Raw genomic sequence first — 26,321 nt, forward strand, 5'->3', positions numbered from 1 at the left:
GATCCTTCACCTTCCTTTTGCGCTAAGTTGTCATATAAGATACGAAGTAGCAGTTTAACACACTATTTTGAACAAACTGGAAGTAAATTTTAGGGCTCTCTTGACAATTTTTAGGCTCTCCTGAAAACTCTTGACAATTTTTTTTTTTTTTTGCGGTACGCGGGCCTCTCACTGTTGTGGCCTCTCCCGTTGCGGAGCACAGGCTCCGGACACGCCGGCGCAGCGGCCATGGCTCACGGGCCCGGCCGCCCCACGGCATGTGGGATCCTCCCGGACCGGGGCACGAACCCGCGTCCCCTGCATCGGCAGGCGGACTCTCAACCACTGCACCACCAGGGAAGCCCCCTGACAATTTTTAAAGCAACATGGTTATTAGATGGTTTGTTCTTTTTTTACGACCAGTAAAAGTAAATTTGAAAGTATGTAAGGGAAATGCAAACCTTTAACAAAACATATGGATATACTTTCTGACTTTGAAAATTTTTTAGAAAAAGTAAATTAACTGAAAACATATCTGGCTTTTGTATAAATAAAATATGTAAACTTAAAATATTATGTTATGAAAATAATACATCACAGTTTCTTACTAATTTTCAATGACATCAATGTCATTGGAAATTAAACATTTAGAGAATTAATAAAACATGCATAGAAGAACAAAAAGTCATATAGAAAGACTACTTTTTCTCAAATCATATTAGAGTCTATAGATATGCCTTTCTTACAGCAATCCTGCACGCATTTTCAATATGAAATAAAAAGGTGTGTCACAAAAAGTACAAGGTTTTTGTGCCTGCTGGTGTAGCTGCTGCCACAGCTTCACAAATTTCCTTTTCTTATTTTTTATTTTTTACAACAGTCCTCACGGTGGATTCATTAGTCTTGAAGCGGCAGTAACCAGAGCTGCAGGTACACATCAAACAGCCCAACATTTTCTCGTAACGTCACGCCTTTCCTCTGCTTCTTGGGGGCACGTCCAGCATCACTTGCAGCGCTTTGTGTTGGTCCCCATGTTCGCTAAGGTTCACAGGGTTGCACCAGACACAAGGGAAAATACACGAACCACGAGCCATCACTTTTTACTGGACCGCGGTTTCCTGGAGGGGACGTGTGCTCAGGCGGAGGTGATGAGGGTCTCGCTTGTCTCAAGGGTCCACACCACACTGAACTCAGCGCAGGAGTAACAAGAGGCGGCTAAGAGATCGTTAAACAGGACAGCGTGCGCTACAGGCACCTGCACGTTTGTTTACATTTCTCCTAACTGTGGAGGGCGCCACACACCTTCTACAAGTGTTTCTGTAAGTTCTGATAAACTTTAACTTCTTATAATAGATCTGTGTATGCTTCTGACAGTAAATGATAAAACAGACTAGCATCTATCAATACGTATATTTTATGCACTCATGACATACCTTTTTCTTAATTTTTTCAGTATTTCTAGGTTACGTGGTTTATCTGCAAGTTTTTTCTCATTGTTATAAATCTCCAAAAAAGTTTGGCAATATATTTCTTGAAAAAAATCTGCATAAGTGGACCCGCACAGTTCAAACCTGCATTGTTCAAGGGTCAACTGTACTTTGATTTTACCCTATTATCACTTCTTCTTCAGAAAAACAATGTAATAAACCCTGCCCATTAAGCAAGACAGAATCCAACGAACCAACACACAAGAGCGCAAGTGAGGCTCTCAGGAATGGAGTCCAGAACAGCTCAGAGCCAACAGCCCTAGCAAATCTCATCCCAGACAATGGATGACACCAAGAGCTCACCGAGACGTCAACCCTCACAACACTCCTGAGAGCAAATACGGTCACTTCTCCATAGTCACCACAAGGAGAGATGAACAAGCCACGCTCTCCCCCAGGTAAAGTGCTGCTGGGTGGAGGCACGGCGGAAAGAGCGTGCGTGGCATCAGCGCGCCGGGACCCGTGTCACTCTGCTTGCTCAGCTCCCTACTGCACAAAGATGTCACTCAACTTTTCTGAGCTCCACCAGGCCAGTTCACTTGCCAGATGGGGCGAAACCCACACTTTAGAAAACTGTTCTGAGATGATATGAGATATAGGAACCCATGAAGAATGGATCTGCTTTAATGACTAGATGACGTATGGAATAATCCTATTAACTGATCATATGTAAACGATCAGTCAACGAAGCACTTCAAACCAATTCTCCGTAAGTAAATTAAACATTCTGAGGTGATATTTAATTTTATAATTTGCATAGCAAAATACCAAACAATTTTGACATATGGTTTAAAAATTCTTATTAAGAAGGCCTGACTGAGAGAACACTTGTAAAGATTTAAGGCATTATAACATAAATATTGTAAGATTTTTCCAAAATCTTTCAACTCAATGAGATCATCAGCCTGCACAACTAGAGAGCTGGAGCGTGATTAACTTTTAAATCATTTTTAAGCTTAAGGATTCATTAGGAAATCTGGGGCTTGTTATCACTGAGCAAGTAATGTCTTAATCTCCATGAAATAAAGTTAACTGAAAATCGCTGCTAAGCACATGTTCTCATTTTGGCTGAAGAGCTCGCAGACATACACTAGCCTGCAGGAAGCAGGACCTGCAGGAAGCCCAAGCCTGGCAGGTGCAGAACCGGGTCGGCTGTGAACGTCCACGCCCTTCGCGGTGACCCAGCCTGGGAGACACGGCTCCCAAGACCTGGCTCACGCCCTGCATCTGAGGAAGCCCTCCAGCATCAAGCACATCTCAGCTCTTCTCTGAACACTCTGCCAGCCGTCTGCCAACTTATGACTCCGTCAGAGCCCTTGTCTTTCTTGTTTTCAATCACAAATTCAACAAACATCTACTGAGCACTAGCTAGCTGGGTGGGAGGAACAAGGATTCAGGATCCCATCTTAGACCGTGAGGGCCTCAGTCAAGTGGGAGACACAGACACAGAAACTGCTAACACAGTAACACATAACACAATACAACAGCTACTATAATTGATTACGAAGGACCGTAGATCCCAAAGGAGGGAGAACTTTTTTTTTCCCCAAAAATATGTTAGACTAGGTGTCAGAATACCTGATATCTGCCCCACTCATACAAAAAGTTTTGAAAGCACGACATCCTAGGCAACAGTAACCTGGGACAGAGGAGAGCTCACAGCCTGTGTCAGACTTGAGTTAAAACTCTGTCTCAGTCTGTGATACTTGACCTCAGAGGCCAATGGCACAGATTAAACGACCAAACTAAGCTGGGTTAAAGACAAAAATTCTGCACACAAAACCTGGAACAGAGTAAGGGAACAAGTGACGTTCCACAAGTAGCGTTCCTCCACTGTTCCACAATATGAAAGAAAAGTATTCAAAATGAGAGGTTTTGCTTTCCTAGAAGAAAATGAAATTACTCCCCTAGAAGAAAAGGCAACCGTTATTCTGTATCTGACAGCCTGCCAGCACCTCCCAAAGACGTGAGCTGGAGCCTCTGCCAGGCTTTCGTTTTTAATACCTGCATTGATATAACACCGATTTAATGTAATATCATGGATACCATATTGTGAAGTTAAAATTATTAATATATATATTGATAACACTAAAACTTTTAACACTGGGTGTCAAAGATTAACATACGACAGAATGTGTCACTGACCTCTAAATGCTGTCCCAATTATTGTTACAATGTAATTCTCTTTTATCTAATAGCAGTGTCATTGAAGCACACTTAACCTTTGATGAAGAAATCTGGATTGCAATGGTGTTTATATTAGTGTATTTAACTTGGCTTACAATTTATGATGTTTACATAAATAGACTGTTATATACGACATTTTTAGAATCATAGCTTTTTTGTCAACTAAATTTTAGAGACAGACATTTGGGGGAAAGAAGAGCTCTTTCCTTAAAAAACAAATCAATATTTGAAAGGCTCCTGGAGCAATAATTATTTGTTAGTCTTAGAATTATTATTTGATAATATACATCCCCCAAATTTGACCTACTACATTTGTTTTGAACAGTCATTACAGAACAAGATAATCAACACTAATTGTTTAATGATCACCTTTTTCTGTAATCCCCCCGCCTCCCCCTGCCATATGTACACATACAGAGAGAATTATATATACCATTTTCTGGGGAAAGTTTGTCATAAGCATCTTCATAAATATAGTTTCTTCTTATTGTGACATTAATTCCATCCAGAAATGGACCATCTCCTTGAACTTCTTGCTTATCTGCATAAATCAACCTTTGAAAGATCTAACAGAGGGGAAATTATAAGGTTACTTGAAAACAACAGACTTTTCGTTATAAACATAAGCAACCAAAAGGAAAAACCGCAAAATAAACCTTCACTTTACCTTCTGTATCTCCATAAACTCTGAAACACATTTTAAAGGCCAAGGTATCAGATACTGATTTTATAAATAGTAAACGTGCACTATTTATATATTTGTAATATTGTTCCTTTTCCCACTTTACAACAAATTTTAAAAATCCCATGCTATGTCATATTTTCAATATTTCCTTTTGGAAACCTTTTATAAAACTCCAGATGGTGGAGGGAAGAAGAGTAGCTTTGGAAAGCTGTACGTTAATATTAGTAGGAATATCTCTATGGTGATAAAATTCAAGTAATTTTTTTTATGCTAAAAATCCAGTAGAGGGCACTCAGGAATTACGCAACACCATGTGTATATGTGAGTGTGTATGTGTTTTAATGAAGAAATGTCAACAGCTTTAAATGTTTATCCTGTGAAAAGAGTGGGCAGACCTAAAAAACACCCTCTTGAAGCCAGAAGTGTAGTAGTTTTTAGAAATTGCTAAATAAGTCGGTGAATACAAACAAAACATTTTTTCAAGAGGTATTTGATTGGATTATGCTTTTATAAATCATGGTCAACTATTAACAATCTAATGAGAAAAACAAATTATTTAATGAGATAGGAGGATAGGCACTAGGCAACTTCATAGAGATTTTTTCCATTGGTGTTACTTTTTTTTTTTTTTTTTTTTTGCGGTACGCGGGCCTCTCACTGTTGTGCCCTCTCCTGTTGCGGAGCACAGGCTCCGGATGCGCAGGCTCAGCGGCCATGGCTCACGGGCCCAGCTGCTCCGCGGCATGTGGGATCTTCCCGGACCGGGGCCCGAACCCGTGTCCCCTGCATCGGCAGGCGGACTCTCAACCGCTGCGCCACCAGGGAAGCCTGGTGTTACTTTTTAACTCTGAGATGATATAAATAACCACAAAACACATGGAAAGAAACCAAATTCCATACCTTTACTCGCTCCTCAAACGGAACCACAAAGGGCAACTCTGTTAGGATGGCGAGCTGTCTTTCCTCAGACACAGACAGTGGCGGGGACTCCAGACCTACTGCAACACAGTTTAAAACCTTCGTTACTGTGTGTACCCTCCTTTCCAGACTCACAAGGCTACATTCTGTATGGTTCAATTTAAAGACATTCTGGAAAAAGCTGAACTATATACAGGGACAAAAAACCCAACCTGTGGTTGCCAGGGGCCAGGGTAAGGAGCTGGCTACCAAGGCATGAGGTGTTTTCTGGAACAATGAAACTCCTCTACCTGGCCGATCATAGTCAAAAATCACAGACCAGTAGACTAAAGAGCGAACTTCACAGTATGTGAACTACACCTCAGTAAACTCGAGTTAAAAGAGCGATGAGGTCCCAGGGAGCTCACCGTCCAGGGTGGACCGCAGGGGGCCAATCCTCCCCATTCGCCTGAACCTCCAAGCACTTCTGGACGCCGGGACGTAGAGCTGGGTGACCTGTGGGGACCAGACACCCTGCTTAGTCAGCCCTTCCCTGTGTGCCAGCACACACGCCTACCCTGCCTCATTCGAGCTGCACCGGTGTTTCACATTTATTTAGTTGCGTCCCTCTCTCCCACCTCCTGTCCTTTTCAGGAGACCTCTTCATAACCTCTCTCCTATGCTGGTGCTCTAGTTAACGATGTATAATATCTGGACATAGTAAATCATCAAAATATGACTGCTTTATGAAGAAAACAAATTAATTTCTCACTATTACCAAATATTCACTCTCACAATTCTTTTAAAAGTTGTCTGAATGAGCATGCAAATGAGGCTGGTACGGTGTGTACTGTCTCTGAATCCTTTTCACCTGTCAGGTCCCTTCAGCCCTCATTTCTGCCCTTGTGACTTTGATGAGGAAGCAGAAGCATTTGTCCTGGAATCTTCCCCATTGTGTGGATTTTGCTAATTGCAGCACCATGGTGTTAACATGTACTCCTAGCCCCTCCATCTCCTACAAATTTGTCGTTACATCTGGAAGTTTCACCAGGCTTGGTCTCCGGGAGAAACACTTCGGAGGCGGACAGTGTTCTCTTCTCGAGAGGCACGCGTGCTCAGCGCCGCTGGTCGCAGGTCAGCGATGAGAGCAGGAACTGGTGGGAAAATAGCAGCCAACCGTCAACAGGCACCAGACACACTGCTTGGCTCAGCTGACAGTCTCCCTGGCACACAGCAGCAGCACAGACCCTCGTCTCCCAGGCCTCCGGCCCACGTCTCCACTGTACTTCAGCGGGGGGCCGACACCAAACTTCATCAGAGCAGGCAGGCTAGACACCGTCTTCACGTGCTGTCAGTTGGAACACTTCCACGTCGAGAAGGCTCTCACAGCATCGACTCCATGGTTAGCCCACGAACAGTTCACAAAGGAAAGGCGGGCTAAAGGTGTGATGACTTCCTTCTTCCTACCAGTATTTAAAACGAGGGTGGTTCCTTTGCAGCCCACAAAGATGGCTAACGAAGTTCTTCTTTTTTAGCATCCTTATGAACTCACAGATTCAAACACACTTGACGGTTAGTCCTCTGCACCTACGCTGCTGGCGCTCGCCTCCACCTCTGGCTGCTAAAGCCCTCTGAGGCGGCCCCCGGCCCTCATACAATCTCCCGTGGCCCCCGCTCTCAGGTGAAAGAACACGCCGCCGTCTCGCGCACTTCCTCCCTGGACCTGCCACGAACCACTGTGCCGAGGACCCTTTCTTTTCGGTGGGAAATGTTCAGAAACCCCAACATGGGCCCCAGAGGCTTGCACTGCTACAGGACCTGCCACAGCATCTCAGCCTGGCCAGTGGGCAGAGCTCAAGCCACATGCTTAACTCAAAGAGACAATACTCCATGCGGACAAAGCAATGCTTCTAAAACAGCCCTGTTTTCTTTAACATCTCTGTGATCTTGTTTGCTCCGTACCCACCACCCTGTGCCCCCAGCCTCAAGTTTCCGAGGTGAATCCAGTCATGTGTTTCTCTGACAAACAACAATGAAAACACCTCATGTCCTTTGTTAATGTTATCTTAATTTATTTTGAAATAGATTATACTATTTAATCTACTTTAGATCTAGATCTTAGTAATAGTCACATTTCTCTCTGTCCCTTTAGAAAACCAGAAATAAGTTCCATCTCTTAAGTACTAAATATATACTGAAAATAACAATAAAAGCAAAAATTTTTTTTCAACCCCCCAAAACCCCATTATGCTTCAATATACTTTGTGGTTAAGAGCAAATTAGGATTAACAACAAATGCAGGATGCATGTGGGAGCCAACGATATTGCTCTACATTCTACTAGGTGACCTAAGAGTTAGTAACACAAAAGTTTACTGTTAATGTTTAGTTACATAATAAGTTAAACAACTTTAAAGGATTTATTCTTCTCCCCCAAAAGATAAAAGCTGAAAAAATAAATTTAATGAAAAATGTTCAGAAGACTTAAAAGTGACACCTTATCTGCTTTAATATCTTCTTGCTCTGACAGCCAGTGATTGGGAGGACAAAACTTTCTCCTCGCGTCTCTGGACTTCAACATTTTCACTAGGTTGGTGATAACCTGAGAGGGAGAACAGGAACACGTCACACGCAGGCTCGGGAACTACGGCAACACCTCCGGTCAGGAGTGAGAGGCCACGGCACCGCTTCACCTCCGTGCCCGAGGACGCGGGCTTCCGTGGTGAAGAGCTGGCTAGACCGCCACCAGGTCCGTCTGCAGAAAAGCACCTCGTTCTGTGATTACAGGAGTTAGCTTTAGGTACAAAGCGGTTAATATCTACTGGCAAAGAGAGAAAAATTATTAACACAAATGTGTGCAAGGGCTGATTTCTTAAAAACTGCAAGGGAGGCAGTAATTAAGTTTTAAAACACAAATGGGGAAACCTATTAGCCCATTTGAGCTATAATAAAAGACATCTCCAAGTACAGCAATTTCCCTAAGGTAAAACTCATTTCTTATTTTTCTGAAAAACACTCTATTCAAGGCTGCTGGCAGCGGGGGAGGGGTGGGGGGCGAGAAGCAGTGTCCTAGACACACCTGTCAACCTTCCAAAAAGAAAGATCATTTCAGTATTTCCCTTACGCAAGCCTCTGGAATTAGGTCTGCGTCCCAGTGCAATTCCACGCAAACTCAGCGTAACGTCCTTCAGAAAGCCTCCCCACACGCTCTGGCTACCCACCCACCCCCCCGCATTATCATAGCCTAGTCCTTCACTGCCGTTTTCCCGGTGAGCATCAGCCCCTCTCTGGCTGTGCGGTAAGCCCCCCATGAACAGAACCCAAGTACCTACCTAGAAACCTACTAGGTACCTGATGATGGCCAATCGTATAATAAATTCTGTGATGTACGATTAAAGAGATCTTAATGGTATTGTCTATTTAAAAAAAGACATGAGGTTATACATTAAATAGAAATGTGTTTTGTAATAAACAAAGATAAACCAACACAAAGTTGTAAAACCAAAGTTTTAAACCTTTACAACCAGGAGTTGATCAGACAACTACTATGAAGTTAATGACTATGATGGTATTTTCTGAAAAAGTCAGCCAGGCTTTCTATACACATTGCCTCTAATTCAGTAAAATATAATTTGAATAAAGAACTAGGAAATGTCACTGTGTGTCCAACGAAAGTGGGTAAGAAAGGGTCCTTGGTTGATATCTCAGGCCACTACGACACCAACACTGGTTGGATGATCTGCCCAGTGACAGAGAAAAAGTAATGCTTGAGCGGTTTGGCCATCCAGACAAAACCACATTAGCAAAAATCTCTCAAGATCTAGAACACAGCTTGTACACTGGTGGATATATCTTGCCAATTCAGCTGTGATGTCTACCTTGTGGTATTTTAAAGCCTATTGTAATACTATGGTACTGTCCTTTTCGAATCAGCAGAAACTAGCATAGGTAAGCAATCAGTTGCTCAGGGGTCAGCTTACACACATGCAATGTTTTACGATGACTGATTTTAAGTGCAGCTGTGGTAGACTGAGAAAGGCCTAGTCTTTGGTTCTATCTGGTTAACTGCTGGTCACAAACAGAGTAAGGCCATTGACCTACGGCACCAACTCTGGGAAGTCTCTCGGTACTGCTCTTCAGAAGAAAAGACGAGATCCCAGTAAGTTCATTCCATGTGCTCTCTGGGTCTGAGACAAATTCAGTCGGGTCCACACAGATCGCACCAACAGATGCTCTTTCAACAGTGGAGAGTGAAGTACAGTCTTGTGGCAGGACACACATTATGTCTTATCTCTCCTTTTACCTAACCAATTACATCGGTATTTTGAGTAAATTTGGATTTAACAGACATTGTGCTGAAATTTACCCACAACACACCACAACTGTTGACAAAAGACGTGCTTTCTGACAAACACTTATGTGTGTTTGTTTAATTGCACCCATTAACTTATGGCTCTCACACATCCCCCAGACTCTTGACACCATCCCCACTGCACACGCTCAAGTTCACAGCTGCCTAACCCTCAGGAGCAGGCTGTCATCCACCTCCCGGTATTCACCGCGATCCGATCTATGCTGATATGGACATTCTTTTCTATAGGTCACAAACATTATCAAACTATCTAAGAGGTAATTAATGCCATAATTTACATTCCTCTTTTAAATTACTGTGAAATGAAACATTATAAAGTTTCAATATATGCAGTCTCTAGGACTGCCAGAGAAAATACAGGACACCTAGACAAAGCTGAATTCCAGATAAACGTCACATGAATTTTTTAGTATAAATATGACCCAAATATTGCTTTATTCAAAGTGTATGTCTCAAATATTGTTTTTAAAAAGCATAAATGTATCCAAAATATTTCACAGGACATACTTGTATCTAAACTGCACTTGCTGTTTATCTGAAATCCAAATCTAACTGGGTGACACGTATTTTTACGTGTTAATTCTGGCAATATGAGCCCTGGACCAATTCCCCAAATAGTTTAGAAATGTCAGATCCCCTAAGAGCACTCTTCTCCTTTAAACTAGTTTTCTTCTAAGTTTTAGAGAAAAACACAAATTTTAAGTAACCATGAAAATTTTAACTGGATCCATTCTGTGATTTCAGAACACCTTTAAACACATTCCCTTTCTCTGCATTCATTTTCAGTATCACAAACTGCTAGAAATACTTAGTACTGAAAAAGCAAAGTTTACATAGGTAACCGTTAAAAAACCACGTAAACTGAAGAGTGTCACAGGTAAAGAAAACTGAAGTAACGATTTTACACTGGATCAATACAGACGCCCAGTGTCGAGATCAAAAGACAGCTTCTCTTTCAGTTAATTTTACCAAATCTCCTCGCACAGACATGCCTACTACAGAAGACAGGACCAGCACCGAGAGACCAGCAGGATTAACTTCAGTCCTGGGGTGCAAGTCTGCAAACTGAGACCAGAGGTTACTAAGGTCTGCCCAAAGGGAATCCACCACACAGTCAGGCCTGTGGGTCAACACAGCTGCATTTCAGAACCCCCTGCTGACAAACACCCCAACGGCCACCACCAACAGCAACTGGAACTCAGTTCACCTGAGGTGAGCCCGTCAGTAATTGTTAACTGATCCCTAGGAGGTCGTGAAACACAGCGAGACTTGAGAACCAGTGTGTTAAGAAATATGAAATAAAACAGCAAACAAGCAGACACTGGGATAACTACATGTCCCTCACTCAGTACACAGTTTTGGCAGACTTTAACAGTTATAAACATAGTAGCGTTATATTTTACGTGATACGTTTAACTCTTGTCTCCCATGTCATCTTCTTCCGCGCTGGATCTAAACTTTAATACTCAAAAACTAACAAAATTACTGAAGCAAATACTCAGAAATGCACAAAACTGTTATGCGTGTTTGATTATTCGCCACTGAAATAAAAAACAGGTGATATCAGGGAATTCCCTGGTAGTCCAGGGACTGGGACTCTGCGCTTTCACTGCTGAGGGCCAGGGTTCAATCCCTGGTCGGGGAACTAAGATCCCACAAGCCGCGCAGACAAAAGAAAAACAACAAAAAACAGAACAGGTGACACCTACAAGGTTTCCCTTATTAACCCCAATGTTAAAAGGACCAAGCAGATGACTGATTAGAAACACACAGATGACTCATAAAAATCCCACCTGACAACGGTCCAAGTTAAAGACTTTAAATGTTCAACTGTGCTATTTCTGAATGGAGACCACTGATATTTAGCTTTATTACTGCAACAAAAAAATACACAGAGTCCAAATTTTGAAAGGCAGCTGTAATAATCTCTTTTTGTCTTAAATCTGGTTATGTAAGTTCGAACATCTTAGGTAATTATTTTAAAACTTCAAAACAAAGCACAGGACACAGCACATAATTTATGGGTACCTAAGTGTGGTAAATGCGTGATGTGATAAATATACAATAAAGAATTTTTTCGATTTTGATTTCATAATGAAGAATATGTAAAAATGAAATACAGGGCTTCCCTGGTTAAGAATCCTCTCGCCAATGCAAAGGACACGGGTTCGAGCCCTGGTCCGGGAAGATCCCATATGCCACGGAGTGACTAAGCCCGCACACCACAACTACTGAAGCCCGCAGGCCTAGAGCCCGTGCTCCGCAACAAGAGAAGCCACCGCAAATGAGAAGCCTGCGCACCACAACGAAGAGCGGCCCCCGCTCACTGCAACTAGAGAAAGCCCACGCGCAGCAACAAAGACCCAACGCAGCCAAAAATAAATAAATAAATAAATGTTTTTTAAAAATGAAATACGGGCTTCCCTGGTGGCGCAGTGGTTGAGAGTCCGCCTGCCGATGCAGGGGACGCGGGTTCGTGCCCCGGTCCGGGAAGATCCCACATGCCGTGGAGCGGCTGGGCCCGTGAGCCATGGCCGCTGAGCCTGCGCGTCCGGAGCCTGTGCTCCGCAACGGGAGAGGCCGCAGCAGTGAGAGGCCCGCGTACCAAAAAAAAAAAAAAAAAAAAAAAAAAAAAAAGAAATACAAGAAAAACCAGTAAAGTACCAGCTCTTAAGATTATCACCTCATAAAAGGCCAGAATGACGATTTTCCTAGTGTAATCCAAAGTTTAGAATGACTTTAGCAGTTCTTTTTTCCATCCTGCGTACGCTTAGCTTTGTTCTAGCTCAACATCATCAGTTGGAAGTTTCTCCTTTTCGTTATATAGTGATACTCAAAGAACAGGGACTCTGTCCGACTTCATTTATGATTCCCCAGCACAGGGTGCAGCCAATGTTCTCAGATAAACACAGTGGGTGTTTAAATACTGACAGTAACGACACCCTAGCCTATAAAAGTCATTAAGTGTAAGGATTCCTGCTGTCAACATGACGACTTGTTAAAGTTGGTTTATTTTAAAAGTCAAAGTATTCTGCAGCATGTTTAAAACACTACAAAATTATTTCTCGAAGTCAAACACAGAGAAGGACACGGGGCAGCTCTGCCACCTGCAAGGGAGCCTGGGTTCGCCTCACCGGCCAACACCGACGGTTAACAGCGGCACGTTTCCGTTACAACGAGGCATTGCTGGGGCTTTCACGGTTTACTTTTTTAAAGAGTCTTTTCAAAACTGAAAAATGCAAACCAACCACCAGGAAAGCGAAACTCCCTCGTACTGCAGCCCTGCCTGTCTGTCTGTCTGTCCGGTGCACGCAGGTAAGGCAGGTGCGAGGCCTCCCTCCCGGCCCCTCCTTTCAGGCGGCTCCAGTTCACCTTGGCAGCTGCACACAGAAGGCAAATCCAACAGGAGCTCCCATCGCCTCACAGGGCTAAAGCGATTACAGCTGTAAATTACACTTCGAGAGAAGTTTATAAATTTGATAAATGCATAAACCGTTTTAGCAGTGTCAATGCAGGGCTTGGAAACTGACCTCAATTCTTACAGTGACAAAGAAAGATGACTCCATCCACTTAAAAGTCTGTGTTCTGTGACCAGCCCCCAGGGCCTCTCTGAGAAATCAGTCTGAGAGGGGCCATCAGGAGGCTGAAAACTGAAAATGGTTTTGGTGGTTGAAGGAGTCGGCTCTCATCGTGTGCAACGCTGTCAGAATCAACAGAAGGCAGGAAGTCACTGGCAAAATGCTACTACTTTCTTTGGTTGATTCTACCTTGAGTCCTTCAGGTAAAATCTGACGCTGAAATATACATAAAATGCTAAACGTTTATTTTCGTACTTTTCAGAGGGACAGTGGAGAGGAACAGCTGAGTTCACATGCTGCCTCCATCATCTACCAGCTATGTGACCCATCTGCAAAATGGGGATAATCATAGTATCCTCCTCACAGAATTACTGCTTTACATGAACTAATATATGTAAAGCCCTTAGAATATTGTCTGAAACATAGCAACCACTGAAGGTTAAATTCTTATTATTTCATATTAAGGATAATTTTTTCTTAAAAGAAAAACTAATAGCAACTGAATCCTTTCAAAGACTTGCCTTGATTTTGTTTTGTTTTGTTTTCTGGGCTCAGCTCAATAGCAGGCAGTACAAAAAAGAAAAATCTTTTTCAAAGAGCAGGAATCTCATTCAGAAACTTGTCTTCAAACAAGTCTGTTCTAAACTCAGAAGATCTTTATAACAACTCAATTTCAAACCTAAAACAATACTGTTCCAAAAAAGGTGAATTTTTACCTTAATTCTTTAAAAAAACCAACCACAAAAAGCCCTCAATCCTTAATAAAGTAGTAATGAGTCATAAGAAAAAATTCACTACAAAATTTTCATTTAATGGTTAAGCAAAATAAAATAGGACCAGGGAAAAAAACACCTTATACAGCATTATTATTATTATTATTATTATTTTCCCAGTACGCAGGCCTCTCACTGTTGTGGCCCCTCCCCTTGCGGAGCACAGGCTCTGGACGCACAGCCTCAGCGGCCACGGCGCACGGGCCTAGCCACGCCACGGCATGTGGGATCTTCCCGGACCGGGGCACGAACCCATGTCCCCTGCATCGGCAGGCGGACTCTCAACCACTGCGCCACCAGGGAAGCCCTATACAGCATTATTAAATTCAGACGTTTCTGGGTCCTAAAGATAAGCCTGTCATGAAAATTATGAAATTCTGTATAGGTGCTATAAAATAATGAAATTATCTGATACTGTACACAAACCTGATAACATACATAATGGAGAGTTTTACTAACAAAGATCCCAGAGTTTAATTAAATACTTAAAAGAAAAACATACATGCTACCATTAATACCCATATCCAGGAAAAGCTTACATAAGAATTACAAGTTTTAAATGGGCACTACAGCTTGTTTTTAACTTAGAAAAGATGCAGAAGTGTCAGTCTTTAAGCAAGGATATATTAAAGGGCTCAACAAGTGACCCTAAAAGTTTACTTAGAAATACAGAGATAGGTAATTAAGATAAATTGTGCAAACATATATTACATCAATCTGCACAAATTATAAATGCAGTGGTGCATTAGCGGCGTACCCAGTGCAATGGAAACATTATCAGTTACTCTCGCTGCCACTAACGCTCGTGCTCACAAGTGAAATGTGTTGTAAAATCGGGCAGAACGGGCTGGACAGAGCCTACCGTGCGCTCCGAGGATGAATAAGCAGTCCGTAATTAGCCCATCAGGTTAAGTGCAAGCATTAATGGGCCCTTCCTAAAGTCTAGCTTGACATCTTTCTCCAAACATGGCCAAGAAGAAAGTTCCATTAGCAATATTAATACAAGCTTAGTTGATCATTTTCATTCAATTAACTTCTTTCAATTAAATAGATAGCTTGACAAAAGCAGTGATAAAAGACCTAAAGGGACAGCTGATGACTCGAACTGAACATTAGCGTGCGAGAGGTCGCTGGTATTAAACGGACTGTAAATCTAGCATTCAATTTGGAAAATGCATTTCTTCTGCTCCCACTCCTTTAATGAGCGATTTTAGCTGACTAGATGTGTTTGCTGCAGAAATTTCATGGGAAGTCAAGCACCCTTTTTCTTTTCTTTTTTTTCTGCCCCAGTAGTTCTATTCTCAGTGGTGGCGGTTTCCTGCCAACATTCCAGCCACAGTAACTCATAACTTCTCTTTCTGCATGGTTAAAAATGAAGATATTTTAAAATAATTTATATTCAACTTGCATTAAGTTAATGATCTTATTCTACCTTTGTTACTCAATTTCTTAAAAGATTAAATACATAAAATCTGTAAGATTTTTTTAGTGAAAAATACAACTGAAAACATTAAAAAAATTTTAACTATACATCACCTTGTCATTGGAAGTACCTGGGGCAATTTATAAAAGATACATGTAAAAACAAGGCTTTAGAAGGAGGCAAATGTAAAATGAAAATGACTTTTCTTAAAAGTTTTTCAAACTAACAATTATGCCTGAAACAAACCTGTATTTCTATTCTTCTAAAATGAGTCAATACAAAAAAAGTCTGCACATTGTTTAACCTCAGTAAACAAAACTATTCATATACTCGTTACCTTAAATAACTGGATCCATCGTTTCTGTTCCATCTGTATACATTGCTGCATTTCAGAATTAGTAGTAACTCCAATACTTTGAAATGCTATAATATATTCTTCTCGAACTTCTGGTTTTGTTTCTGGATAAGCCAACTTGATGATCCCTAAGCATGCATCTCGAAGGCATCGAGACAGCATTATCAGCTCTTCTAAAGTGAAAGGCATCATTGATGATTGTCTCTGACCTACAACTGGAAAACATAAACCAAGTTTCTATCACATTTGGGTTTTTTTTTTCATTTCTTAACACACTGAAAGACTTAAAAGGCTTAAAACTTCTCTATCACCTATGAAAATGGACAGGCCGTGAGGCCAGCAACAAACCAATTCCTCAAAATTCTTACCTTCTATGGGATCACCGAAGAATTCATTATCATGTATGGAAATCAGTGAATGACTAAACAAGGAGCTGAAAAGGTAGAAGAGTGGGATGATTCTACTAGAATCTTCAAAAGACATAGGAGAACCCCTTGATATCACCTGAAGCAATGGTACCATAGACCTAGAATTGGGAAAAAGGAGAAAGAAACCCACAATGATTTAGTTTGGGAACAAATTAAGACATGACATCAGACAAACATAATCAGGGAAAATAACGTTTACATTAGCAATTAAACTACTTCCGGGGGGGGGCAAAGTCATTCTAACAATACAGGTTAACAAATAACATAAATTAAAGGATAGGACACCAAGCCACCACTCTTTATTAATGTTCCTGCTACTATCTTCAACTGGATAAGCTTAGTAATTTGAGAGCAAACCAGTGGTCCCAAGGTTCACTGGAAGAACAGAGAGTTAAGTAACGCCACTCTTAAAGACACACACTTTACTTTTATGCTGAAAACCACCCCCTTTCCCCTCTACAAAGGCAGATGGGCCTGGTCTCATGAAAAATTTATCCAGCCACTTACATTTAGGAACTTTCAAAACAGTTAAATGTTGAGCCCAAATTAGAACCTTCAGGCTGTCTCCCCTTTAGATACTGGGCCTTGTTTCCACCTACCAGCCCCGTAACTGTTACGAGGAGTCCCGAAACCGCCTGGCGCAGCTCTAAAGCGAGCTGGTCTCTTTCCCCTCCCCAAGAGCTGCCAGCTATCACGTTTACTTCTCCCTCCTGGTTAAATGCGTTTCCTTCTCTCGCTGAACACTCAGCTCCCAGAGGCTCCCCGTGAGCTCCTCCCCAGCGATAAAGCCCCGCGGCCTCTCCAGTATGTCTGGGCGGTCCTGGGTTCGCAGACCTTGTGGGCAAGATCGATCTCTCATCTTCCTCCATCCGCACCTGCACCTCGAACATCAATTTTCCCCAAACCACGGTTATCTAGGAGGCGACATGTGATGAGTCACGGCTGCAAATTCCCCAGGGGCCGGTCCACCACTGCCCCAAGTCACATGGGCGAGCAGAGCAGGAGGTGAGCCCTGCCTGAGGCGCTGTCCTCACTGGGGGCTTTGGTCAGCTCGGATGAGCCACCTGGAGCTCTAGGGTGTCCACAGGGCACAGTTCAGGGGACAGCATGCCACCACCGGGGCTGGAGCGCAGGGCCCGGCTGTGCAGCCTGGGTGCAGCTCCCGCCAAGGAGCAGCACACTCGGGCCAGTGTCCCACGCGGCCCCAGCGCTCAGCACAGAGCACCAGGCTGAGAGAAAGCCATCCATGCAAAGTAAAAGTGCAGTGAGGGCAGACACAGAGGGACAAGCACGCCGTCTTCCCTCCTCGCCAACTTGGGGACCACAGAAAAAGGCTGTGTGCCTGGGGTATCGCACAGCAGTGGCCAAGTCCCAAGAGGACAGAAGCCCCCATCTCCCCCAGGTCGCCCCCACCAAGCCTAGCCCTGTGCCATCCACACAGTAGAACAAAAGGGTAAGGTCATTTGTTTTGCTGATATTGGTAAAACTAATAGTTTGTATCTTTTAGTTCCCTTGTCACTAACAGCAGAAGTACAAAAACAGTGGATAATACTGACAAACAAACACTATTTAGGGGGACACGGCACAGGTCGAGTTAAGCAGCTGCAGTGTGGAGAAAGTACTTCCTGAATCTAAGGGGACAGTAAAGCCGCTTTCAGCTGTGACCCGTCAATAATCCTTGGGTCTAAATTCAGCACCGGCGTCAGTTACGCACATATATGTCAGGACGCATAAAACTCTTACACTGCTTCCCTAAAAAAAGATTAGGGCAGGGCTTCCCTAGTGGCGCAGTGGTTGAGAGTCCGCCTGCCGATGCAGGGGACGTGGGTTCGTGCCCCGGTCCGGGAAGATCCCACATGTCGCGGAGCGGCTGGGCCCGTGAGCCGTGGCCGCTGAGCCTGTGTGTCCGGAGCCTGTGCTCCGCGATGGGAGAGGCCACAGCAGTGAGAAGCCCGCGTACCGCAAAAAAAAAAAAAAAAAGATTAGGGCACTTATGCAACATTAGTTTTATTTGTTCTCTTTAACCCCCTGTGAGGTAAGCAGAAGGAATCAACCACGTTCACGCCAATGGCAGGAAGCGCAACTGGCAAGAAGGGTCAGCTGTGGCCTGGGGCCTCACCCAGCTGGGACTGGAATGAAACATGTCTCCTGACTCTGCTGACTGCTCCTTCTGCCATCAACACCGACTCAGATACTCCTCTCAACACAGGTCAAAGACTTATGTGCAAATAAAAAGTCCGTAATTTACTGTAATGAAAGGAAAGACACTGATTCGTGACTCGGAGAGTTGGCTGGCTTAGGAGCACCGACGAGACCTCAGACAAACCCTCACCTCTGTACACACGCTCAGAACAGGGGTTTCCACAGGGGGCCGGGCAACTGCCCCCCTCCCCCTTAAGTGAAAGAGCTTCTCGTCATCTCTAGAAGCTTCTAGTGAATGCATTCTTGCCTTGAAAAGCTTTAAGAGGGCCACTGTAAGTACTACTAACCACTGGAGCCAACGTGAAAAGGAACGGGCAGGATATTCTCAAAACAGGCCCTACCCTAGTGAGTTAAAGACAATAACCGAACCACACCAGCCTCGCCACACAGGCCCATGGCAGGGCAAAACACCCTCAGGTTAGGTTTTGGTAAAGGGAGGCCTATCAGAAAACAGAAACCAGCCGCCCAGATGCTCCTTCAGCTTCACCTGCATCCCCATCACCGAGGGGCCCGTGAGGCCACAGCTCCGGGCTTCTAACCCAGGCCCCGAAGCCAAGCCCCAGGGCTGGGGCCGAGAAGTCTACACTTCGACACACTCCTCTCATGAGCCTCACGCTCCCTGAAGCTCAGGAGCCCCAGCTGCGTAAGTCCCGCTAGGAAACCACTGATATTTTCAAGTTACGCTTCACGCCATTTTCAGGAAAATCAGGCATTTCACCTTAATTTTATTCCAATAATAAATATGATGAGATACACATTAGGAATGTGTTAATACACTGTAAGCTTCTTGAGGGACCTTATTTTAATAAATTAAATTACAAAGAAATTCATTCTCAAATGAGCTTTTAAGAAATAATGAGTTTTTAAAAATTTGTATACCTTTACTAACTTATAATATTAGTAATTTAATATAATCAATACTATCTCATTTTTTTTTCACACACCATGACTCCATCTCCTCACCAGGAAGCAAATGCCACAGACAAACAGGCAATCAGCAGGCAGAGCTCGGGCGGGACCGCAGCTGCTAAGCTGAGACACTTGGAGATCAAGGATAATTTCCCATTCCGGTGATCCCCAGTCTTTTTTTGCCCTAAACAAAGCTGTCATTCATGAATGCCAAGGTGGGCATAGTCGTAAGTGTTTGAAATACACACACACACACACACACACACACACACACACACCTAGAAACCTTACATCTTAATTTGAAAATCACAGGATATAAAGATATTTTCTAGACCTTCAGTTATCTCTCTCTCCTCTCTACTGCTGCCGCTCACTGTTGAGACGAGAGACATGGCTCCACCCTTCTGCGTTGCATCAGCTCCCGTGCTGTCATTCAAAACTCCTTTCAGTCATGTAAGATGCATTAAAATTACACGAAAAAAACATGAAAGTAACTCAAAGTTACGCTATGAGTACCCTGCCCTTCCTCTAGCAGTGGGAAGAGGACTGGACCTGGGCTCCTTTGGCACAGGGCTGGCTGGGACCCACCCGAAGGTGCTGAAATGGGACCATCTCGTCCTCCACACACCACAGTGACAAGCTTGAGACCCAAAGAGCGCCACACGTGTACTGTGTCACACAGACCAAGGGAGATTGCAGGTGGATGCACAGTGAAATGCTGGACACCCCAAACTCACCCACCAGTAAGGCTTTCTATTTCTTGTCTCAAAAGAATATAAAATTTGTTTGAAAGAGGAAAGGAGGACTTCCCTGCTGGCGCAGTGGTTAAATATCTGCCTGCCGATGCAGGGGACACGGGTTCAAGCCCTGGTCCAGGAAGATCCCACATGCTGCGGAGCCCCCATGCGCCACAACTACTGAACCCGTGTGCCTAGAGTCCATGCTCTGCAACGAGAAGCCACAGCAATGAGAAGCCTGCGCACCGCAACGAAGAGTAGCTCCCGCTCGCCACAACTAGAGAAAGCCCACACACAGCAACGAAGACCCGATGCAGCCAAAAATAAATAAGTAAATAATATATATATACACACACACACACACACACACATATATACATATATATATGTGTATATATATATACACATATATATATAAAACGGAAACCCTCTTCTTTCCAAAGGCTGGCCCTAAAACAAAGAAGTGCTTTCCTTCCCAGGACAGGCTGGTTCACGGCTGCAGGCAATACGGTGCTGGCTGTGATCTCCACCGCGTGCAAGTGCACTTTAGAAGCTGAGTCTCCAGTGAACTGAGTTACACACTTCTTTTCACACTACAGCACAGAAGGATTGGCTCAGACCCCAGACAGGAGAAATTCATCATGGTAATGGCCTCTGTCCATTTACCGTGAAGGATTTTTGAATATTAAATTCTCTACGTATTATGCATTCAATAAATATGTATATTAAAGATTCTAGCTTTCAAGTTACACGATTCACATAAAAAATCAAATTATTTCAACAAAAAGATTTAGAAACCAATTTCTACGATACTTTATATGTTTTAATGTTTGTATTGGTGGTAAATTTGCTTCAAATCTATATTTTCACTATCAAAAGCAGGGAAAAGACACATGAAGCAAAGAAATTTCAAGTTTCTGATTTTCAAAACATGACTAGTTTTGTTTTCGTTTCCTTTTGGCTGTGCCACGCAGCACGCGGGATCTTAGTTCCCAACCAGGGATTGAACCCATACCACCTGCGGAGGAGTCAACCACTGGGCCATCAGGGAAGTCCCGACTAGGATTTTTAAAACAAACTTACCCTCAGATAAAGCCATACTCTTTTAATATACACAGATAAACAACTGTAAAGTTAGGCATTAATTTTTTCACTTTGTGAGACTGAGACCATCTAGAATTTTTCTTCTAATAGGAAATAAGCTAAGTATAAGTAGTACTTAAAAATACCTTCTTACAGTGCTTTTTACTAGATCGCCACTTTCCACGTCCTTAAGCTCAATTTCTAAGTCTGTATAACACATACCCTGTGATCATCCGTGTTGTCATAGAAGATATGAGAAACCAAAGGTGTCTCAGAAACCTGGCATTGAAGGCTAAACTGTAGAGAAGCCTAAAAAGGAACAGGGGAAATAAGAAAGAGTTAGCAAATATTCATTCAATATACTTCTTCAAAAAGAAGAAAGCTATAAATGGAAGATAATGTACAATTTAGAAAATACCTGTATTAACACCACAAATCACTTCCTTCCTACAGCAGGCTGCTTAAGGAGTACAAATGAGAACTAGTCCGTGCACCCCAACTGTGAGAGCCACTGTCTACTGTTACGGAGCTAAGCTGGCCCTGAGCTGTGCCTCTGAGACCAACCCCAAAGAGAACCGGACGGGCCGTTTTAAAGCACAAGTTGAGTTTGCCGCCCCTCTGAGTACGTATCATAACACAGTACTACATCACAATATTATGTATTATTAATATTATTACTACCAATACACATTAAAATTTTAGAAACATTTTAATAATCTTTATATTAAATAATTTTAAAATATTTTAATATTTAACTGATTTTAACATCCCCCCTTTAAAACAAACGCGTAAAAATGTGTTTTTTAATGTTAACTAACATCTCAAAACTAATTTAAATCTAAAAATATATTTTAAAGGCTTTAAAGACCCCTCCTGTATAATATCAATTTGATTAAAAAGGCTAAGGAACTTTGTGGGTAACCGAGTTTAACTTTAGATTAGCTTTACTTAGTATACTGCCGTTTTGTAATGGGATATAATTTTTAGTCACAAAGTTATAATCAGGAGAAAAAACCTGCGTAAAACATTTTTACACTCTTTTTTAAAGAGGGTACTATCTAGTATAATTTTAGAAGGGCAGGAGTCAAAAATCAAATTTCAAACTTATGAGACTAAATCACAGTAAAAAAGGTTTAGGATGGTAGGAAAATGCGGTTTTAAGAAAGGGATGTGATCTTACTTTAGGACCATCTCAGAAGAACAAGAAGGTAGAAGGGCGAAGACAAAGCTGGTTAGCGAGCAGGACTAAAGAGCACAAAAGCTTTCACTGTGGTGTGAGCGATCCTGGAATGCAAACCTGAAGATGAAAGTGTTCTGAGGACAGAATCCCGTGTTTTTAATACCCATATATCATCTAGTCCTATCTACTTTTTATGGGATGTCTGACCCTCAAAGTTGTCACGTAGCAGCCCCCAGGCTCCTGAGGAGCTAGAAGAGAGCTCCTCTGTCTCCTCAACAGTGCGACCACCAGCCCTGGGGTCTCCTGAGACCACCCCCAGGTCCTTTCCTGAGAAATGGCCATGAATAGTAACTGGACGATCTGACTAAATAAAAGCACTATGCAGTGTGTATCCACGATTCTCTATGGAGTTAATTACCACAGCTACTGTAAACTGTACTGAGTATAATACAAAATATTTTAATAGACTAAATTTTGCAAAAAGTGTATTAATTTAAATGCCCATAGTGGAAGAGAAAGGAATAGGGTTTAGATAAATAAGTCACTCTTCAATATAAAAGCCTCGAAATTAATTGCTTATTTTCCTGCATTCCATCAAAAACACCAGATACGTTCAGCATTAGCAATTTCTGAGTCTACAACAGTGATTATGGTTTTTAAACTGGTTTTTAAAAATCCAATCCAATTTCAGTGTGGTGCATTTTGAGATGTTCAAATGGCATTAAAAGCATAATCATTTAAAAAATAGTGGAAGCATGAAAGAATATGTGATTACCTAGAATCATAAATCTTGGGCTAGAAAGAATCTATTAGATCATTTAGCCCAACCACTCTTCAAGTGTCATGTAGACCAAAAGCAACCTGTTTTTATGAGAAAACGAGGGGATTGTGCTACATCAACCCTAAGGTCTTTTCCAGCTTAAAAATATGATGATTCTACAAAAGTGAGTTATGTCTGTCACAAGTACATACTTATTGATAAATGGTATCAACACTATACTAATTCATTAGGTTGAGAAATTAAAACAAAAATTATTGGAATAACAAAAAATGGTAAGAACACAATAAATCATAGGAGATCAATTAAATAAACCATGGAAAACAGAACAAAAACAAAGCTATAAAAAACATGAACATTCAACATGAAGGAATTCTAGAAGGTAATATCTGCTTGCCTTCTTTCTCTTTAATTAAGAAATGACGGTCTTTTTAAAGAGTGTACTATCTAGTATAATTTCACCGACACGATCTCTTAAATTTGTGTTGAACATAAGTACTAACACTTGGCACCTCAGAGGTCTGAGGAACAACGTACTGTAAGTAGGTGTTTCCTTTGCTCTTTTTTCTTTAACAACAACACCACAGGGGAAAGATCTTTAGCAACATTTCATCCCCTCTTCCCAAAAATAATCAGTTAATACCTTGGAATAAACCATCCAGACACGGTGGACAGATGTAAACAAAAATGGGTTCTCCCAATACATTCTCTTACAAGACAGTTTTTCACCTACAATTGTAACTAACAGCTTTCCACATGAATACATATACATATTTCTGAAACATTATTTTAATGGCTACACATTTCATAAGTTGAATTTCAAGTTAATTTTGAAACAACTACAGCTCCTAAATTAATCACTCAATAGGCAATGATAAAACTAATTATTAAACCTTTTTTATAAATTAATAAAGGTTATTTGGGACTTTACTGCTAAAAGGTAAGGAAGTGAAGTATTCCTTACATACACTGGGATATATTAAAAATTACCCATTAAGCTTTATTTAGCTGAGACAACCCTGTGGGTTAATTAGTAAAGGACTATTCAAGTTATTAAAGAGAACACAGTGGAAGACTCCCGCTCACACACAGGCAGTGAAGGTCATGGCAGCAAGGCATTCTCAGAGCCTTCGTCTGTGTGTAAGGGTGTCACAGGTAAGAGCAATGACGAGTCACCCACAGCCAAAGACCGTTCTGCTCTTGCCACACACAAGTGCAAATGTGATACTTTGTGTTTTCCTGCTGAAAGTATCGCTCTTTTGGCAAAAGCAGTATGAAAATACACATATAAATTTCACCTGTGAATAACGCAAGACTAAAAGTAAGCTCCAAATTGCGTTACTGATAATAAAACTTTTAAGACGTATTTCAGCTTGAAGCAACCTAAAGCATATTTTCTTCACAAACCAGGAATTAAGAGCGGAAGATAAGCTTCAGACACACAGCTGTGTTAAACTAACATCCCAGTGCTGAAACCATGACCAGGGTAAACAGACAGTTCCCTTTCCCCTGATAATTAATTTTCTTTAATTTTAAGATGAACCGATTCAAAAAATGTACCTTCCCTCATATTAGTTTAAATTAAAATGGGAGAAAGCAGCATTCATCACCTTAGATGCCCTCCTTGATATTCCCTTCCCTTTCACTTCTTTCAAGAAAACTTTAAAAAACTTTTAAACAGCCTGTGTGTATGTAATGCTTTTTCCAAGTTCACTTGTATTTCCTGTGGACTGTCATCCTCAAATGCTTAGAAAATTCTTAGAAGTTTCAAAACTCACTACAAATTATATTCCTAAATTTGACTAAAGCAGGCCTACTTTATTAATTTGATGCCTCTAACAATAACTATTGCCAATTCATTTATAATCTATATGATTTCAAGATAGGCAATAATAAAATCATTGTGTTGAAATGTCAAAAAGCTCACAAATTTTATCTGACTTTCGTTAAGAATGCAAATTATAACAATAGCTGCTTAAATCTATTGTTTATACCAAAAATATCACTGATAATAAAAGCAAGCATGAAACCATAGGCAAAAATAATAATAATAGTTTCTCTGTAGGTACATTCTCAGTATTTTTTCTAAAATACTATAAAAATTCGTTTACAAAAACATGAACAGTATGTAGTACCCATGTAACACAAATTTGCATTCTTCTCCGCTGAAGTCGTTTGCACAATCACTCTATCTCCAATTATTGAAGATATGAACTTACAAACGAAGAGCTAAGGGGGTGCTCACCATCACACTTACTTAATAGTGCTTAGAAAACAGGTGAGGAAGCGGCTATACCTCCCAGGGCACACAACCGTCCAAATCACAATGATTAATAACACAAGACACAATTAAGCTGGCTCCTTCTATTAATTTTTGGTAGAAAAATCAAGCACCTGATACAATAAAACTGATTCTGATGGCTTACCACATGAGGTATGAACAAGAGAACTAGAGGAAAATTGTAACACCAACCTTTCTGATCCTTAAAACACTACCTTTAAAATTCCATTTCAAAGTCTCTAGATGTTAATGAAACAGAAGAGCCAAGCCCCAAAGAATAGCTCATCCACCCACCTGAAGTGTAAACCCAAACTCCTTAAAATCAACTTTTAAGGGAGTACCTACCGTAAAATGAAAATTTCACTAGAAGCTGTGATTACAGGCGAAATCTCAGGATATAAACTCAGGAGGGTTTCTGAAAGATGATCACCTATGCATGACTCTAAGAGACAATTCAGCCAAGAAAAGACAAGGAGGAGGGCAGAGGCACTCTGGACAGACACCAGCACAGGCAAAAGGAGAGAGGCATGAAATACCTTGGAGGCATAAAAAATAGCAAGAAAATGAAAGTAATGAAGCGTGGCTGGGGCAAAAAGCCCTAATTTTATGGCTAGAAACGGAGTCAGAGGGGTAACCAAACACCACTGGATTAGGAGAGGGCACTGCACAGCACCAGGCAAGGAGATGCGAGTATTGTCCCGAGCCAAAGGGATTCAAGCAAGAGGATGAAATAACGTGGGTTATATTTCTGACAATTCAGTCTGGCAACACAACACGAAGTATGCAGCACTCACATACCATGGTGACAATGCATACAGGGAACTACGGAGAGAGCCTAAACTCTCAGGCAACGCTGTCCACCAGAACTTTCTGTGATGGTGGAACTGGTCCACACTGTGCTATCCAATGTGGCAGCCACGGGCCACACATGCCTACTGGGCACTTGAAATGTGGCTGGTGTGACTGAGGAACTGGGTTTGTCCCTTTA

General features: G+C 41.9%; 1 protein-coding gene across 4 annotated transcripts in view; it reads right to left on the bottom strand.

Moving 5' to 3' along the window:
- UBE3C (ubiquitin protein ligase E3C) overlaps positions 1 to 26,321 on the bottom strand; it is a 120,727-nt gene that overhangs the window by 45,074 nt on the left and 49,332 nt on the right. For 3 of the 4 annotated variants that reach the window (XM_032644074.1, XM_032644072.1, XM_032644075.1), the window contains exons 11-17: positions 21,317 to 21,403; positions 16,104 to 16,261; positions 15,718 to 15,950; positions 7,732 to 7,836; positions 5,664 to 5,751; positions 5,239 to 5,336; positions 4,087 to 4,219 (exon numbers count right to left, since the gene is read on the bottom strand). In XM_032644074.1, coding sequence (XP_032499965.1) covers positions 4,087 to 4,219; positions 5,239 to 5,336; positions 5,664 to 5,751; positions 7,732 to 7,836; positions 15,718 to 15,950; positions 16,104 to 16,261; positions 21,317 to 21,403 — 902 coding nt within the window. The remainder of the gene's footprint in view (positions 1 to 4,086; positions 4,220 to 5,238; positions 5,337 to 5,663; positions 5,752 to 7,731; positions 7,837 to 15,717; positions 15,951 to 16,103; positions 16,262 to 21,316; positions 21,404 to 26,321) is intronic. The other variant, XM_032644073.1, reaches the window with a different exon arrangement.

This window comes from Phocoena sinus, chromosome 9 (assembly GCF_008692025.1).
Source record: "Phocoena sinus isolate mPhoSin1 chromosome 9, mPhoSin1.pri, whole genome shotgun sequence".
NCBI classification, from domain to species: Eukaryota; Metazoa; Chordata; class Mammalia; order Artiodactyla; family Phocoenidae; genus Phocoena; species Phocoena sinus.